The following is a 19,115-nucleotide window of genomic DNA, read 5'->3' as shown; positions in this document are numbered from 1 at the left end:
CTCCTCGCAGACATTTTTCTTCCCCAGTAGGGCTGAGGGACCACCCCACCTTCCAGGAGCCAGCTAGCTCCTGTCAGAGAAACCCCTCCACATTCACACACGAAAATCCCCCAGATTACATACTGCAGTGGAAGACACTTCGTTTGATAGAGCTGGTCTGAATGCCCGGGTCCAATCCAGACTCGGACTCACGAGCTCAGACTTCTCAGTTGGACTGGGGTGACTGACCTGAAAAGTTACGCAGACACTACACCTACGATGCCCCTAGACTGTTTCAAGCATAGGGTCAGATAGAATGAGTCCTGTAACCTCGGACAGGGACCCCTGTGGTTGGAGATGGTCCAGATTTACAGAGACACACCTGGGCAGATATACCCAGGTAGAGTCAGGACCCTGACGTCACCCCAGAGCAGGTGCTGATTCCTGGTCAGACAGTTCTGGTCACTTCTCCTCAGGCCAATTTCTTGATTCATCCTTCAGCTTCACATACTCAGAGTCCGCACACTATATGGGCCCTGCCAGGTGCGTTCACACCACAGTGACATTCACACCCCTCAGCTGGTTCGAACGCTGCATATTTGGTCAGGGAGACCTGTTCAGATTCACTTTTTAGAAATACTCGGTCAGGTTGACACAAAACCTGGTTCGAAACCTGGTGCCCAGATCTCTCACACAGCACCCCATCAGATGTGCTGGATCAGACACCCCACTCAGATCCTCCGATAGATTCACTCATGAAATGTGCTGAGCCAGAGACCCGCAGCTTCGCCCACTCTGGTTTGCTCACTCTCCTGCCCCCTGCCCTGCGCCTGACCGGCCCACTCCCCTCTTGTCCCCACAGCCCTCCAGTGCCCTGCCAACAGCCACTACGAGCTGTGCGGTGACTCCTGCCCTGTGAGCTGCCCCAGCCTGTCGGTGCCTGAAGGCTGTGAGTCCGTCTGCCAGGAGGGCTGCGTCTGTGATGCTGGCTTCGTGCTCAGTGGGGACACCTGCGTGCCAGTGGGTCAGTGTGGCTGCCTCCACGAAGGCCGCTACTACCCGCAGGGCGAGATCTTCTACCCAGGCCCCGAGTGCGGGCGGCGCTGTGAGTGCGGGCCCGGCGGCCAGGTCAACTGCCAGGAGGGCACCGACTGCGGGCCCTATGAAGAGTGCCGGGTCCAGGACGGCGTCCAGGCCTGTCACGCCACCGGCTGTGGCCGCTGCCTGGCCAATGGGGGCATCCACTATGTCACCCTCGATGGGCGTGTCTATGACCTGCACGGCACCTGCTCCTATGTCTTGGCCCAAGTCTGCCACCCACAGCCCGGGGACGAAGACTTTAGCATTGTGCTTGAGAAGGACACAGCTGGAAAGCCCCAGCGCCTGCTGGTGACGGTGGCTGACCAGGTGGTGAGCCTGGCTCCAGGACCGCTGGTAAGTGGGCACGGTGCTGCCTTGGAAGTGTGAGGGGAACGCAATCTGCCCTGGGGACTCCGAGGGGGGTTTTGGGAGAGAGATGACTAAACAACAGGAACTGAGGGGGAACACCATTCTGGGAAGTCCGTGGGGGATGTGGCCCAGCTTAGGGAGCTGAGGCACACGTGATTCTGCCCCAAGGAGGCCAGAAGGGACACGGCTCCACCCTGGAATTCTGAAGGGACCGGCTTAAGTGTGGTCTCTGAGTGCCTGACCAGCTGGGTCCTTCCACGCAGGTCACTGTGGATGGCGAGGTGGTGACTCTGCCCGTGTCTATGGGCCACGTGCGGGTGACTGCCGAGGGCCGCAACGTGATTCTGCAGACGACCAAGGGGCTGCGGCTTCTCTTTGACGGCGATGCCCACGTCCTCATGTCCATTCCCAGCCCCTTCCATGGCCGGATGTGTGGCCTCTGTGGGAACTTCAACGGCAACTGGACTGATGACTTTGTCCTGCCCGATGGGTCTGTGGCCCCCAGTGTGGAGGCCTTTGGGGCTGCGTGGAGGACCCCCAGCTCCTCCCAGGGCTGTATCGAGGGCTGTGGGCCCCAGGGCTGCCCCGTGTGCTTGGCAGAGCAGACGGCCCCATTCGAGAGCCTCCAGGCCTGCGGGAAGCTCCGCGACCCCAACGGCCCCTTCTCGGCCTGCCATGAGGTGTTGAGCCCCTCTGAGTACTTCCGCCAATGTGTGTACGATATGTGTGCCCACGAGGGAGACCACGCCTTCCTCTGCAGCAGCCTGGCGGCCTACACAGCAGCCTGCCAGGCGGCCGGCGCAGAAGTGAAGCCCTGGAGAACAGACAGCTTCTGCCGTGAGTGTCTGTGGGCCCCTGGGAGGGCCCCACACCAGTCTCAGGGCAGTCCCTCCCAGCTGCCTGCTCACTGGCCCTTCTTGGACTCTCAGATAACCCAGTCAGGGTGGGTCTGTCTGTTTCCTTGAAACCCAGGGCAAGACCGTGTTCCCTCAGGTTGCCCAGGACATGGCAATGGCCCCTCACACCTCCGGCAGGGCCATGTCTCCTTCACTTTTCTCAGGGTAGGACCTATGTCCAGCTCTGCCATCCACCCCAGGGCCTAGGGTCTGTGCTCAGTGATGAGCGTGGACTCCGTCTCCAGCCTTGGCCTCTCTCCTGAGTGCCAGCCTCGGGACCGGGGGCCTCTGGACCTTTCCCTCAGGTCCTGAGGATCCTTCTCAGCTGCTGGGTCTCCATATGACATCAGCATTTAACCCCAGATCTGATCCTCCTCTTCCCCATCATCTCTGGACAGTAACCCCACCCATCACTTGCTCAGCCCCAAGCCTCACCCTGGATGCCTCCCCCAGGTCCTGACTTCCCCTCCCCCAACCCTGTCCATTCTATCCCCACTCAGCCCTGATCACACTCAGCTGCCCTGGCCACTCTGGGCTGGGTGTGGGTAGACCTAGGTCAGTGGTCCACAGTCCCGCCAGCGTGACGCCAGCGCCTCTCTCTCCGCAGCACTCCGCTGCCCCGCCAACAGCCACTATTCCGTCTGCATGCACTCCTGCCAGGACTCTTGCGCAGGGCTCTCGGGCCTCACGGGCTGCACCACCCGGTGCTTTGAAGGCTGTGATTGTGACGAAGGCTTCCTGCTCTCCCAGGGCATCTGCATCCCCACTCGAGACTGCGGGTGCACCCATGATGGCCGATACTTGCCGGTGAGCAGGCTTTGAGGTGGACAGGGAGGGTGGAGGAGCGTGAGGGAGACCCAGAGCTTCTGTGCCTCAAGCATGGGGACAGAGGAGCCACACCAGTTTGCAGCCGTGTGGCTGAAGACTGGTGACGACCCAGCATGTGGCTCCTGTGAACAAATGATCGTAAGGTCAGTGCCTGAAAGCAAGAGAAATTTGTTCTCCCGTAGTCACAAATTCTCGGAAGACTTGGCTCACTTCTGACTCTGTCCCTCCAGAGACTGAATCAGGTCCCACAGGATAAGGACTCAGTCTTCTAAGACAGCCTCCGCCTCGGGTGCTGGGGGTAAGCCCCAGGCGTTGGCTCTGCCTCTTCTAAAGCCAGAGCTTCCCCAGACCCCTCCTCAGGCTTCGTGTACCCCACGCGAGTCCGATAATCTGTGCTTCTGACCGACTGAGTGTCCCTCAGAGGTTCCCAGGCCCCCGCCGCAGGTTTGATTAAGTTGCTGGAAGAGTACACAGGACTCAGGAGTCCCGAGCTCACTGGATCCCCAGTTTATTACAGAGGGTATTAAAGGATATCAATCAACAACCGGAGGAAAGAAATGCACAGCGTAAGGTGGGGGGAAGGAGGGGGCTTCCGTGCCCTCTCCATGTGTGCCGCTCTCCCCAAAATCTTCACATGTTCACCCGCCCAGCTTTCCAAAGCCCCTTCCTCCTGGGCTTCATGACACAGGCACCAGCAACTAAACCTTTGGTCTTAGAGCTTACCCGCTCGCCCTCTCCTCTCCCGGGAATTCAGCGTGACGTGTAAAGTCCTACCCTCTAAGCTTGGGGGGCTTCCCGACAACTCACCCACCCACCCCCTAGGCTACCATTCCAAAAGTTATCCTCGTTTTAACCAGAGACACCTTTAACACTCAACACTTCAGAATTCCCACAGCGGCCTGTGGGATCGCAACAATGGATGAAGACCAAAACGTATGAGGAATGTATTTGGTCATCTGATTGCAGGATCAAACTATGTTTGGTTTTCTTGAGATTTGACGAGATCACCAGGCAGTAACTAGAGAGAGAAGACAAAGGAAGGACTGAGCCCAGGGCACGATTGCGTTGTGGATTTGGGACATGAGGCAGAACTGAAGATGCGGTGAAGAAAGAATAGCTGGTCAGAGGGGAGAAAGTCTCATCCTGGAGTTGGGGCCCCCGGTCCTGGGGTCTGGGCTGTGGGCAGTGGGACTCTGGGGCATCTCTCGTGGCCGGCCCTTCCTGTGTCAGTTATCTGTAGCTCCATTGCGAGCTACACCGAAGCTGAGGGGCTTCGAACAACCATGTGGATCACAATTCTGTGGTGGCAGGTATGGCTGGGCTCCGCCTGGCTGTTCTTCTGCTGTGCCCTGGGCTCTGCCTGCCTCGTGGTGTTCCCCTGAGCGTTGGCTGGTCCCTGACAGCACCAGCCGGCGTGGCTGTCCTTCCTCCAGTCTGTCTTCTGGCTGGCTAGCGCAGACTGTTCTTAGGGTGACTGAACAGGGTTCCAAGAGAAAGGGAGGGAGTACAGGGGGTGGGTGGGTGATTGAGCAAGAGAGAGAAGCTCTTGAGGTCTAGGCTTGAACCTGGCCCAGCACAGCTTCTACTCTGGTTGAATAACTAAATTATAGTCTTTTTTTTTTTTTTTTTAAATATTAAATTTTATTTTTATATTCCCCCATACAATTGCAAACGCCCCATTCTGACCCCAATCCTTCCCCTCCCGCCCCCCACCCCCCAAAAAGTGTCTCTGGTTCATAGTTTTTTGTTGATTTTGATTTTCACTTTCTTATATTCATTTTCCTGGTCCCTTATTTAAGTTTTCTAGATTCCTGCTATGAGTGAGACCATCCGGTATTTTTCTTTTTCTTTTTGGCTTATTTCGCTGAGCATGATCCCTTCCAGTGCCATCCATGTTGCTGCAAATTGCATGTGTTTATCTTTTTTGAATGCTGAGTAATATTCCATGGTATATATGTACCACATCTTCTTGATCCAGTCATCTATTTTTGGGCATTTGGGTTGTTTCCAAAGCTTAGCTATTGTAAACAGTGCTGCTATAAACATAGGAGTGCAGGTGCTCTTTGGAATTGATGTTTCTGTGTCCTTTGGGTAAATACCTAGGAGTGGAATTGCTGGATCATATGGAAGCTCTATGTTTAGTAGGTCCAGAAATCGCCACACAGCTCTCCATAGTGGTTGGACCAGTTTGCACTCCCACCAACAGTGCACAAGAGTTCCTTTTTCTCCACATCCTCGCCAACATTTGTTGTTGCTAGTTTTTTTAATATGTGCCATTCTCACTGGTGTGAGATGGTATCTCATGGTAGTTTTGATTTGCATTTCCCTGATTACAAGTGATGTTGAACATTTTTTCATATGTCTGTTGGCCATTTGCATTTCCTCTTCAGAGAAGTTTCTTTTTAGCTCTTCTGCCCATTTTTTGACTGGATTATTTTCTTTGTTGTTGCTGAGTCTCATCAGCTCTTTGCAGATTTTTGTGATCAGTCCTTTATCATTAGTGTTGGGTGCAAAAATGTTCTCCCAGTTGGTGGGGTTTCTCTTTGTTTTTGTTATTGTCTCTTTTGCTGTGCAGAAGCTCTTTAATTTGATGTAGTCCCAGCTGTTTATCTTTCTCTTCACTATCACTGCTTTGGGTGATGTGTCTGTAAAGATGTCTTTGATGTGCAAATCCCGTAGTGTTTCGCCTATATTTCCTTCTATGTATTTTATGGTTTCAGGTCTTATGTCTAGTTCTTTAATCCATTTTGAGTTGATTTTTGTGTATGGTGTGAGGTAGTGGTCAAGCTTCATTCTTTTGCATGTAGCGACCCAGTTTTCCCAGCACCATTTATTGAACAAACTTTCTTTGCTCCAATGCATAGTCTTTGCTCCTTTGTCAAAGATTAGTTGACCATAAATCTGTGGGTTTATTTCTGGATTTTCTATTCGATTCCATTGGTCTGTATGTCTGTTCTTGTTCCAATACCATGCAGTTTTGATGATTATGGCTTTGTAGTATAGTTTGAAGTCTGGGAGTGTGATGCCTCCATTTCCTTCTTTTTTTTTCAGTAGAGCTTTGGCTATTCGGGGTTTTTGGTGATTCCATATGAATTTCATCAAAAATTGTTCTATTTCTTTAAAGAATGCCATTGAGATTTTGATTGGAATAGCATTGAATCTGTATATTGCTTTTGGTAGGATGGCCATTTTAATAATGTTTATTCTTCCAATCCATGAGCAGGGGATGTCTTTCCATTTCTTTGTGTCTTCTTCTATTTCTTTTAACAGTGTTTTATAGTTTTCTTTGTATAGGTCCTTTACCTCTTTTGTTAGATTTATTCCCAAATATTTGATTTTTTTTGTTTCGATAATAAAAGGGGTGGTTTTTTTGATTTCTTCTTCTTCAGATTTATTGTTTGTGTATAGGAAGGCTACTGACTTTTGCGTGTTGATTTTGTATCCTGCCACTTTACTGAATTGATTGATGAGTTGAATTAGTTTTTCTGTGGAGATTTTGGGGTTCTCTATGTATATTATCATATCATCTGCAAATAGTGATAGTTTGACTTCTTCTTTTCCTATTTGGATTCCTTGGATGTCTTTCTCTTGTCTTATTGCTCTGGCTAGGACTTCCAGTATTATATTGAAAAGCAGTGGTGAGAGTGGACATCCTTGTCTTGTTCCAGATCTTAATGGAATTGCTTTCAGCTTTTCACCATTGAGAATGATACTGGCTGTTGGCTTGTCATAGATGGCCTTTATGATGTTGAGGTATGTTCCTTGTATCCCAAGAATTTCAAGGGCTTTTATCATGAATGGGTGTTGCACTTTGTCGAAAGCTTTCTCAGCATCTATTGATATTATCATATGGTTTTTATATTTCTTTTTGTTGATGTGTTGGATAACATTGATTGATTTTCGGATGTTAAACCATCCTTGTGCCCCTGGAATGAATCCAACTTGGTCGTGGTGAATTATCTTATGGATACATTGTTGGATTCTGCTGGCTAAAATTTTATTGAGGATTTTTGCATCAGTGTTCATTAGGGAGATTGGCCTATAGTTTTCCTTTTTTGTGTTGTCCTTATTCGGTTTTGGTATTAGTGTAATATTGGCTTCATAGAACGTGTTTGGTATTGTCCCTTCCTTCTCAATTTTTTGGAAGAGTTTGTGAAGGATAGGCACTAATTCGTCTCTGAATGTTTGGTAGAATTCATTTGTAAATCCATCAGGTCCTGGGCTTTTGTTTTTGGGGAGGTTTTTAATTACCATTTCAATTTCGCTGCTTGTAATTGGTCTGTTTAGGTGCTCTATTTCTTCTTTATCTAGCTTTGGGTGATTGTAGAGTTGTAGGAATTTGTCCATCTCCTCTAGATTGTTGAACTTGTTTCCATATAACTGTTCATAGTAGTTACTGATTATTCTTTTGATTTCTGCTGTGTCCGTTGTGATTTCTCCTCTTTCATTTATGATTCTGTGTATTTGTGCTTTCTCCCTTTTTTCCTTTGTGAGCCTGGCTAGGGGTTTGTCTATTTTATTTATTTTTTCAAAGAACCAGCTCTTGGTTTCATTGATCTTTTGGATTGTTTTTTTAGTTTCAATTTCATTTATTTCTGCTTTGGTTTTTATTATTTCTTTTCTTCTACTGGTTCTGGGGTTTTTTTGTTGTTCTTTTTCTAGATCTTTGAGCTTCGAGATTAGGTTGTTTCTTTGAGTTCTTTCTTGTTTTTTGATGTGAGCTTCTATTGCTATATATTTTCCTCTTATTACTGCTTTTGCTGCATCCCATACATTTAGGATATTGGTGTCCTCCTTGTCATTCAATTCAAAGAATTTTTTAATTTCTTCTTTGATCTCCTCGTTAGTCCAGTGGTCTTCCAGTAGTGTGGCTTTTAATCTCCATGAGGTAGGATAGTTCCTTGCCTTCTTTTTATGATTTATTTCTAGTTTGATGCCTTCATGGTCAGAAAAGATGGTTGGTATGATTTCAATCTTGGTGTATCTGTTGATGTTTGTCTTGTGCCCCAGTATGTGATCGATCCTGGAGAATGATCCGTGTGCGCTTGAGAAAAATGTGTACTCCGTTTTTTTTGGGTTTAGTGTTCTATAGATGTCTGTTAAGCCCAAATGCTCTAGGTCCTTATTTAGAGCTTTAGTTTCTTTACTTATTTTTTGTCTTGTTGATCTATCCATTGTTGATAGTGGTGTGTTGAAGTCTCCCACTACATATGTGTTTTCTCTGATGTCTGTTTTCAGAGAGGACAACAGTTGTCTGATATATTTTGGTGCTCTTTCGTTTGGTGAGTATATGTTAATGAGTGTTATTTCTTCTTGAAGTATTGTCCCCTTAATCATAATGTAGTGACCATTGGGGTCTCTTTTTATTTTTTTGAGTTTGAAGTCTGTTTTATCTGATATGAGTATAGCTGTTCCTGCTTTCTTTTTTGGCCCATTTGCTTGTAGGATTGTTTTCCATCCTTTGACTTTGAGCCTATTTTTATCTTTTGTAGCTAAATGTGTTTCCTGGAGACAGCAAAAGGTTGGGTTTTGTTTCTTAATCCAGGCTGCAACTCTGTGTCTTTTTATTGAAGAGTTTAGTCCATTTACATTTAGAGTTAATATTGATATGTTAGCATCTGTATTTGCCATTATGTTTGTCTTTCCTTTGATTTTATTTATTTATTCTTTTAATAACTTTTTTTTTTTTTTTGGTCTTCTTTCGTTGTTATTCGTCCCTCTGAGGTTCTGGCTTTAGGATTCCTTGTAGTATTTTTTGGAGTGGGGGTTTAGTCGCAATGAAATTCCGGAGTTTCTCTTTGTCTGGGAAGGTCCATATTCTTTCTTCATGGAGGAAAGAGAGCTTTGCGGGATAGAGTATTCTTGGTTGGCATCTGTTTTCTTGGAGTCTGTTGACTATGTCCCTCCACTCTCTCCTTGCCCGTAGTGTTTCTTCAGAGAAGTCTGATGTCAGCCTGATTGGTTTTCCTTTGAATGTTATCTGTTTCTTCCCTCTTGTCAGCTTCATTATTTTTTCCTTGTCCTGGATTCTTGGGAGCTTTACTATTATGTGTCTTGCTGTGTTTTTCCTTTCGTCGTGGAAGTTTGGTGTTCTTCTTGCTTCTTGTATATCAATTTTCAGCTCCTTCTTCTCATTTGGGAAGTTCTCTTCAATTATATCCATGAATATTTTCTCTGTTCCTACATCTCTCTCCTCTCCTTCTGGAATTCCTATAACTCTTATATTTCCTTTCCTCATGGAGTCAGATAGTTCCCGAAGTCTTTCTTCATTCTTTTTCCTTCGTACTTCTCTTTCCTTTTCTGTTTTGGTTCTTTTTATTTCTGTGTCTTCAAGATTACTTATTCGTTCTTCCATTTCATCTATTCTGCTTTCATTGCTTTTCCCAGAGTTCTTTAGTTCCTCCATTAATTCTTTGATCTCCTGCATTTCTCTTACTTCCCTCTTTAGGGACTCAATTTCCTTCTTCTGATCTATCACTTTTTTAATCATGGCAATTTTAAATTCTCTTTCTGGAAGGCTCAGAAGTTCTTCCAAGTTGCTGTCGTTGCAATCTGGGGAGTGGTTTTCTTTTTGTGGTGTGCTTCTTTCCTGAGGAGTTTTTAGGTTGCGTGTGGTTCTTCTACTCCCTACTGTCTGTTTTCTAATTTGTCGTATGCGTTGGGACACTGTGTTGCTCGGACTGACTGACATCTTGGGTGAACTTCTCCGCTCCCCTCTGGCTCTTCCAGGAGCCATCTCTGTCTTCTGGGGGAGCTTTCTGCTGGTTTTAGGCAGTTTTTACTGAAGAAATGTCCCTGTTCTCAAATGGCGAAGCGGGATGCAGTCCCTGCGCCTCCGGTTTCAGGCACACTCTTCTGCGCCCCCGGTCTGCCCCGGACGTGGGTGCCTGCTCCCTCTGTGGGCTCAGACTGCTGGTTGGAAGGGGCCTGGCGTGGAATAACTTCCCGGCTGGCCACTGGGTCCTCCAGAAACCTTCTGCCCTTTTCAAGCAGTCTTAAGAAATGTCCTGTTTTATAGGGTGTTAGTGACTTTTTTTTTTCCTGGTCGCTAGGTGGCGCCAGAGATCTCTCCTATTGTCCTTGGGGGGCTGTTTTTCGCCTCCCCCCACCCCGTGGGACAGAGAACAGAGCGGGAATGGTAGGGCACACCTCAACAGCTTTGGGGTGCTGTGTCTGCCCTGTGCCCCACCGTCGCGGAGAACCCACGCCCCGAATTTTCGCGCCCCGGGTCTCAGTTCAAAGCCCTCAGTTCCAGGACGCGGGCTGTAGCCCAGTTCAGTGGCGCGGGAATGGCGCCTTTTGCACAGCTCCCGTGCCTGGGCGCCTGGTTCCTGCTCACTCAGGGAGGGACCTTCACCTCAGTGAGGACCTCCGCGCGTCTCCCAGCAAGCCTAGGTCGTCTCCCCGCAAGCCTAGGTTGCAGGCGCGGGGACCCGGGCAGCCGCGATCCAGGTCTGCACCTGCTTTTCAAGCTCCCCGAGCGCGCCGCGTTTCCGCGCCAGCTTACCGGCAGCCCGGGCTGTGTGCGCGTCTCCCGGGGTCTTTGTTCTTCTCTAATGGCGCCAGGAGCCGTTCGCTCACCGCCGCGGCGGATCCTGCAGGGTTCGCCTCAGCTCCCGTTCACGGGGTGTGGTGGCTGCAATAGTTCCTTTCCACTCACAGTCCCGCTTGCTGCCTCGTTTGTTCTTGTTGGCCGTTTTGGTTTGTTGTTTCCTCCTCTCTGCTGGTCGGAGAGTGCCGCCTCTGTGGGCGGGGGAGGGGAGCAGGGTTCTGCGCTTCCCTCCCTTCTAGTCCTCTTTTATGGCCAGTTTCTTCTTCGGGCAGTTCGCTGGCGTCACCCGTTTATCTTCCGTGTCCCACTTCTCACTGGGACCTGCCGCTTTTCCTCCCTATTAACTTTTTTTAATGGGAGATCTTACTCGCAGCGTCTCCTCGCCGCCATGTTGCTCCTAAATTATAGTCTTAAGGCCAAACCAGACTTGCAGGAAAGGGGACATACACCCCGTTTCTTTCTCTTATTTTTTTTAAATTTTTTAATTATTTATTTATTTATTTATACAAGCACTGGGTATAGTCAGAAGCGCGGGTGGGTGAGAGAATTCACCAGAGCCAGAGCGGGGAGCAGAGCAGGCAGAAGGACCAAAGTACACTGCTGAGGGGAGCAGCGGGCGGCAGAAGAGGTCTGCCCGCCATGTGGGACCCTCCTGGTGGCCGGGGAGCAGCCGGGGATCGAACCGGCACTGCAGAGGCTGCAGGCAGCTTCACAGCCCAGCGCTCAACCGCTGCGCCACCAGGGGAGGCCCTCTCTTATTTTTTTTAATTGCGGTAAGATTGGTTTACAACATTATATGAAATTTGGGGGGACAGCTTCACACGTCAGATGCATGTCACACACCCACCATAACCAGGGAGCCCTCCCCCTCTGCTGCCCTGCCCACTGGTAGCCTCAGCCCTGCGGTCATGTTTCTCAGCTTTGTTTTGGGAAACTTCATTTTTTAATGGGAATCACTGTGACGTCACCGTGTGGAGGGTGGAAGGGCTGTGCCGCCTGTCTCCATCCACCACACCACCATAACCTGGCCCCTTCTGCACACAGATGAACACCTCCCTGCTGACCCCAGACTGTGGAGAGCTCTGTTCCTGCTCCTCAAGCTCTGTCCTGATGTGCCAGCCAGCTGGCTGCCAGTCAGGCCTCATATGTGCCATCCAGGATGGGTCCCAAGGCTGCTGGGCCCCCCAGGGTCTCTGTTCCCTCTCTGCGGGTGGCAATCTCACCACCTTCGACGGGGCCCAAAACGTGATCAGCTCCCCCAACGTCTATGAGCTCTCTGTCCGCTGCCCAGGATTCCAGGGGGCCATCCCCTGGTACCGCGTCCTTGTTGACATCCCCATCTGCAGCGGCAAAGTTGGCGCAGCACGCCAGGTCCACGTCTTCTTCCAAGATGGGCTGGTGACTGTGAATCCGAACAAGGGCGTGTGGGTAAGCCTGGGCACTCGGGGCCATCTCCTGGGCCCGCTGCTGCTTGTGGGATCCCTACACTGCTTCTGGCTGGCTGTGTCCTTTCTCCAGATCGCTGCTGTTGGGTCATCTCTGGATGTAAATTTGTCTCAGTAGTTCAGATTGGGTCCCTCATTCTGGCTGAGTCCACGATTTATGATCGAGAAACAGTAATTTTATCATGTGGTTATTGCACTTGCTAGGGCACTACTTGTATTCGGGCATCATCATTGTAAAAACAAGGGAGAAGGTTGCTTTCATTTAGGAACAGTTAATTATAGGACATGCTCAGGGTTCTTTTATTTTGAAAACAACCAGACAGGATGATGCTGGGGTTTCACTGCTTGTTTGCTTATCTACCTGGCACAGAGTGCACCCCCAGCCTGGCCTCAGGTGATGTGTGCGTGCCTGTCTGTCCAGTCAGTCTGACCCCTGTATCCATCCATCCAGAGCTCCACTCTACTATTTTACGTATTCACCTCTCCATAGTGTGCAGCCATCCAGGTCTTCATCTTTTTCAGCACCTGCCTCTGTGCTTTTGCTTCTTGAACTTATTATCTTGCTTGAGGGCTCCATTCTCCAGCCATCTGTGGCTCTGACCTCACCTCTGTATTCCTCCCCCACCACCAGGTGAATGGTCTCCGAGTGGATCTCCCAGCTAAGATGTTAGCATCTGTGTCCGTGAGTCGGAATCCTGATGGCTCTGTGCTGGTCAAGCAGAAGGCAGGGGTCCAGGTGCAGCTTTGGCCCAATGGGCAGCTGACTGTGATGGTCAGCAGTGACCATGCCAGGATGCTGTGTGGGGCCTGTGGAAACTTCGATGGAGTCGAGGTCAATGATGGGCACACCTCCCAAGGGAAGACATCGATGGAGAGGTGGAGAGCAAAGGATTTCTCCCCATGGTAAGGGGTGTAGCTCAGAAGCTAGGCCTCTTAGGACAGGGTAACCCGAGTCCTCATGGGAGGGCGTAGTTGGGGTGGATGCTAAGCGGATGAGAGAGGCTAGGTGCTAAGTGTCTATCTCTCGCAGTTCTGCCTGATCAGCCATCGCCTGGGGATGAGGACTTCAGGACCTGATTGCCTGAGACATTGCAATGATTGAAGGAGGTGCTGTGTCATTATGGTCCTCTTCCATGTTCTGCCCCTCTGCTGAGTCACTATGATTGACTGTGAGGGCAATAAATAAATATCTTAAGCTGAGCTGATGTGTCTCTTGCCTACTCATCCCTGACCTTCCTCCCTCTGTGCCTGGGGAATCTGACACATGATGAACATTTGTTGGGGATGACAGGGTGGATGGATGGATGGATGGATGGATGGATGGATGGATGGATGGATGGATGAATGGATGGATTCTAAGAGGGTGGGTGGGGAAATGGAAGGAAGGGAAATGGATGGCTAGAAGAATGGGTGGATGAGAAGATAAATGATTGGATGAAGAAAGGAATGAAAAATGGAAAGAGATCAATAGATTATGGCTTATTTTTATGGTCCTAGCAAGTTAATTTCTCTGTCACCGGTTTCATATGTCTTAGGCCGTTTGGGCAGCTATAACAAAATGCCACGGGCTAGGTGGCGTATGAACAACAGAAATTTATTTCTCAAGTTCTAGAGGCTTGAAAGTCCAAGGCACCAGCAGAATTGGTATCTTGCAAGAACCTGCTTCCTAGTTCCCTCTTCTCACTGTGTCCTCACATGGTCGAAGTTTGAGGCAGTTCTCTCGAGCCACCACTAAGGGTTCCACCCTCGACCTAGTCACCTCCCAAAGACCCCACGTCCAAATGACATCACATATAACATGTGTCCTATGTAAAGTGGACTTCTTTCTGTTACCCTCTGTCCCAAATCCTTCCTTCCTAGCATTTTTTACGCTTACAATTTATTTGCCTTTAGTACCAATTAGAAGTAACTAAGAAAGGGCCTCCCCGGTGGTGCAGCGGTTGAGTGCTGGGTTGCAAAGCTGCCCGCAGCCTCTGCAGCGCTGGTTCAATCCCCGGCTGCTCCCCGGCCACTGGAGGAGGGTCGCACGTGGCGCGCAGACCTCTCCTGCCGCCCACTGCTCCCCTCAGCAGTGTACCTCGGTCCTTCTGCCTGCTCTGCTCCCCGCTCTGGCTCTGGTGAATTCTCTCACCCTCCGGCGCTTCTGACTTTACCTAGTGCTTGTATAAATAATAAATAAATAAATCTTTAAAAAAAAAAAAGAAAAAGAAAAAGAAGAGAGAGAACCAGACAATAAAGAAGAAGAAGCAACAATCCAATAGAAAAAGAAAAGATCTTAAGGGCTCATAGAGAAAGAAAAATGGTCCTTAATGATAAGGAATATTCACTTCTGCCCATACTAAGGAAAATGCAAATTAAACTATCAGAGAGACAGAAACACAACAACACAATTTGTTGCCAAAGTTTTAAAGATAGAACTCTTGTTACCACTAGGAACGCAAGATGTATAAATACAGTGCAGAGGGCCTCCCCAGTGGCGCAGCGGTTGAGCGCTGGGTTGCGAAGCTGCCTGCAGCCTCTGCAGCGCCGGTTCGATCCCCGGCTGCTCCCCGGCCACCGGAGGAGGGTCCCACATGGCGCGCAGACCTCTCCTGCAGCCCGCTGCTCCCCTCAGCAGTGTACTTCGGTCCTTCTGCCTGCTCTGCTCCCCGCTCTGGCTCTGGTGAATTCTCTCACCCTCCCGCGGTTCTGACTGTACCCAGTGCTTGTATAAATAAATAAACAAATAAAAAAAAAAATAAATCTTTAAAAAAAAAAAAAAAAAAAATACAGTGCAGGGATGTTTGGTAGTCTGGCAAAATGCATTTTTTTCCCTTGACCCAGCAGTCTTACTGCTCAGAATCGAACTAGAGATGAAATGGCAAGAAAAGGATGGAAACCCAAGGTTGGCCCCTGCAGTGCTCTTTATATATTGGAAAAAACTGGAAAAATTCAGATGTTTAATTAGTAGACTGTAGAATAAATCTGATGGATAACTATGTAGATGAATGAAAAATAAGAACGAGGGGCGCAGGCGGTTGAGCGCCACATTGTGAAGCTGTCCACAGCCTCTGCAGCACGGGTTCGATCCCAGCAGGCCGGCGAGAATCCCACATGGCACGGCAGACCTCTCCTGTCTCGCCCGCTGCTCCCCTCAGCAGTGTATTTGGTCAGTCTCCCTGTTCTGTTCTCTACTCTGTCTGTGATGAATCCTCTTACCCTCCTGTGAATCTGGCCTGTACCTCGGTTCTTGTATAAAGAAATAAATCTTTAAAAAAAAAAAAGATCTCTAGACATTAATTTGTAACTATCTCCAGGATGTATTTTGAAGTGAAAAAACAAGGTTAGAACAAGAACAGACACACAGACCAATGGAATCTAATAGAAAATCCAGAAATAAACCCACAGATTTATGGTCAACCAATCTTTGACAAAGGAGCAAAAACTATGCATTGGAGCAAAGAAAGTTTGTTCAATAAATGGTGCTGGGAAAACTGGGTCGCTACATGCAAAAGAATGAAGCTTGACCACTACCTCACACCATACACAAAAATCAACTCAAAATGGATTAAAGAACTAGACATAAGACCTGAAACCATAAAATACATAGAAGGAAATATAGGCGAAACACTACGGGATTTGCACATCAAAGACATCTTTACAGACACATCACCCAAAGCAGTGATAGTGAAGGCAAAGATAAACAGCTGGGACTACATCAAATTAAAGAGCTTCTGCACAGCAAAAGAGACAATAACAAAAACAAAGAGAAACCCCACCAACTGGGAGAACATTTTTGCACACAACACTAATGATAAAGGACTGATCACAAAAATCTGCAAAGAGCTGATGAGACTCAACAACAACAAAGAAAATAATCCTGTCAAAAAATGGGCAGAAGAGCTAAAAAGAAACTTCTCTGAAGAGGAAATGCAAATGGCCAACAGGCATATGAAAAAATGTTCAACATCACTTGTCATCAGGGAAATGCAAATCAAAACTACCATGAGATACCATCTTCCACCAGTGAGAATGGCACATATTAAAAAACTAGCAACAACAAATGTTGGCGAGGGTGTGGAGAAAAAGGAACTCTCCTGCACTGTTGGTGGGAGTGCAAACTGGTCCAACCACTATGGAGAGCTGTGTGGAGATTTCTGGACCTACTAAACATAGAGCTTCCATAGGATCCAGCAATTCCACTCCTAGGTATTTACCCAAAGGACACAGAAACATCAATTCCAAAGAGCACCTGCTCCCCTATGTTTATAGCAGCACTGTTTACAATGGCTAAGCTTTGGAAACAACCCAAATGCCCAAAAATCGATGACTGGATCAAGAAGATGTGGTACATATATACCATGAAATATTACTCAGCAATCGAAAAAGATAAACACATGCCATTTGCAGCAACATGGATGGCGCTGGAAGGGATCATGCTCAGCAAAATCAGCCAGAAAGAAAAAGAAAACTACCGGATGGTCTCACTCATAGCAGGAATCTAGAAAACTTAAATAAGAGACCAGGAAAAAGAATAACTATAAGAAAGTAAAAATCAAAATCAACAAAAAACTATGAACCAGAGACACTCTATGGGGGGTGGGGGACGGGGAGGGGAGGAATTAGGGTCAAAAAAGGGGGTTGCAATTGTATGGGGAATATAAAAATAAAATTTATTTAAAAAAAAAAAAACAAGGTTAGAACAGTATACATAATAAAAGACACCTAAAAGGTGGGGCACAATGGGGCTTGGGGGTGCTGATAATATTCTATTTGTTGACCTGGGTGGTGGTTACATGGGTTAATCTGTTATAGAACAGGGAGAGGAACACCCCAGAACCCCCAAACCTGCCTGCTCTCAATATATTCTGCCTTCCTTTGCATCAAGACAAAACAACAGAACTTTAATGGAAAGGAATTTTAATACAATTCATGTGCAATACAGAAAAGACAAAATAGTTTCCAAATATAGTACCCAAAGTTACCCATCCCCTCGTGAGTAAATGTCCAGCCAAACAGGGTTGGCCCAAAGCAAGGCACAAAAACCTCCACAAGTCAAAAGCATCTTCCAGAGGAGACCCATAGAAAAGGGTCAAAACCAACATAAAAGCTGCCATTGTTGGGCCTCCCCAGTGGCTCAGTGGATTGAGCGCAGCGCTGTGAAGCTGTCTGCAGCCTCTGCAGCAAAGGTTCAATTCCCAGCCGGCCAAGGAGATACCCATGTGGCACAGCAGACCCCTCCTGTCTCGCCCGCTGCTCCCCTCAGCAGCGCCTTCGGTCCGTCTGCCTGTTCTCCTCACTGTTCTGTCTCTGGTGATTCCTCTCACCCTTCACGCCTCTGGACTGTGCCCCAGCTCTCGTATAAATAAAGTAAATCTTTTTTTTTTAATTTTATATAATTCTTACATCATTTTTGCACAGTGTATACATTTTCATTTTATTATATTCCCATACAATTCCCACCCCCCTTATTCTGACCCTAATCCTTCTTCTCCTGAATAAAATAAATCTAAAAAAAATAAAAATAAAAAAGCTGCCATTGTTAACTGCCCCATGGGTCTCTAACCCACATCTATTTCAACCAGTTCAGGACCAACAAGCGAGCGCAGCTTCTTCACGTGTCTTTCTGTTCCAAGTCCCTCCTCCTGGTCTCCTTCTTGCTCTCCATCCTGCTTCCTTCCTTCTCCAGTCTCCTCTCCAGCTTCTTCTCCCCCCTGCTCACCTCCACCCTCCCATGGGTGGGGCAGGGAACCTGGAACCTCCCCTTTTCCTGGGCACCACCCTGTTACAGTTCCATTAGTGATAACTCACAAAGCTAGCCAATAACATGTCTGTAAACATGTTATATGTTAAAAACAACAAAATTTAAAATAATTTTAATCTCTGAATAGTGAAGACAGTACAGAAACGTTCTTTCAAGGAGTTTTGAGAAAAGACAATCAAAGATGGAATGATTGGGGCCTCCCTGGTGGAGCAGGGGTTAAAGTCTCAGCACTATCAGGCAATGACCAGCCACTGCAGCCTCCCCGGCCAGGGAGCTGACCCACATGACACTGCAGACCTCTCCTCTCTTGCCCACTGCTCCCCTCAGCAGTGGATTTCAGTAGATGCCCATTCTGCTTCCCACTCTATCTCTGGCGAATCCAAAATGTTCTTTTCCTATATTTTTTAATGTAAACTTATCAAATGTCCAGAAAAGTTTGAAGAAGCACACACCTCAGCCACGAGGGGAACAGACTCAGCCTCGGGATTGCAGACCAGTGGGTTGTCCTGGAGGTGTTTTGTAACTTGTCACAGTAGCACTTGTTCTGCTTTGTGGAATGAATAGAGGGATGGATCTTAATACAAAATTATAAAGCACAAAGTTCTCAACACTCACAAAACTGTTCACCCCTCTCCCCTTCCTCTGCCTGCACCTGAACTTGTCCATCCTTGTCTCCTACCTGATCCTTTACGGCAGGCTTCTCCTTGTTCTTCCTGCTCACACCCTTCCCACAGTTTCCCACATGCAGCCATTGATCCCATGTCAGATCATGCCCCTCCACTCTTCAGTGCCCTTCTGCAGCTCCATCTCACTCATTAAAATCCAAAGCAAGACTGACAAGAAAACACCATTTGCCTTCTTACCTTCCTGCCTTCCTCTCCTCAATCTCCCCTTCACCTTCCCTTTCTTGCCTCAGGACCTTTGCACATGCACTCCTCCTTGCCTGAAACTCTGTTCCCCTAGATAGATTATGGGCTTTTCAGTCCTCACCAAATTAGTTTTTGCCTCAAAAGTCACCTGATGCGGGCTCTCCTGGTGGCGCAGCGGTTGAGCTCTGGACTGCGAAACTGCCCGCAGCCTCTGCAGCTCTGGTTCGATCCCTGGCTGCCGGCGAGGGTCCCACATGGCTCAACAGACTGTTCCTGCCGCGCCTGCTGCTCCCCTCAGCAGTGTACTTCATCAGTCTGCCTGTTCTGCTCCCCACTCTGGCTCTGGTGAATTCT

The 19,115-nt window shown here is 48.2% G+C and overlaps 1 protein-coding gene across 1 annotated transcript in view; it reads left to right on the top strand.

Annotated features, from left to right (window-relative positions):
• The window catches only part of FCGBP (Fc gamma binding protein), a 53,428-nt gene extending 40,085 nt beyond the window's left edge, over positions 1 to 13,343 (top strand). Inside the window, exons 26-31 of the mRNA XM_054697181.1 lie at positions 842 to 1,413; positions 1,692 to 2,265; positions 2,932 to 3,131; positions 11,749 to 12,132; positions 12,781 to 13,052; positions 13,180 to 13,343. Coding sequence (XP_054553156.1) covers positions 842 to 1,413; positions 1,692 to 2,265; positions 2,932 to 3,131; positions 11,749 to 12,132; positions 12,781 to 13,052; positions 13,180 to 13,189 — 2,012 coding nt within the window. The 3' untranslated portion in view covers positions 13,190 to 13,343. The remainder of the gene's footprint in view (positions 1 to 841; positions 1,414 to 1,691; positions 2,266 to 2,931; positions 3,132 to 11,748; positions 12,133 to 12,780; positions 13,053 to 13,179) is intronic.
• Positions 13,344 to 19,115: the final 5,772 nt, after the last annotated feature.

Source organism: Talpa occidentalis, unplaced genomic scaffold (assembly GCF_014898055.3).
Source record: "Talpa occidentalis isolate TD23 unplaced genomic scaffold, MPIMG_talOcc4v2.1 talOcc4.17, whole genome shotgun sequence".
NCBI lineage: Eukaryota > Metazoa > Chordata > Mammalia > Eulipotyphla > Talpidae > Talpa > Talpa occidentalis.
This window is presented reverse-complemented; position numbering and strand designations above follow the sequence as displayed.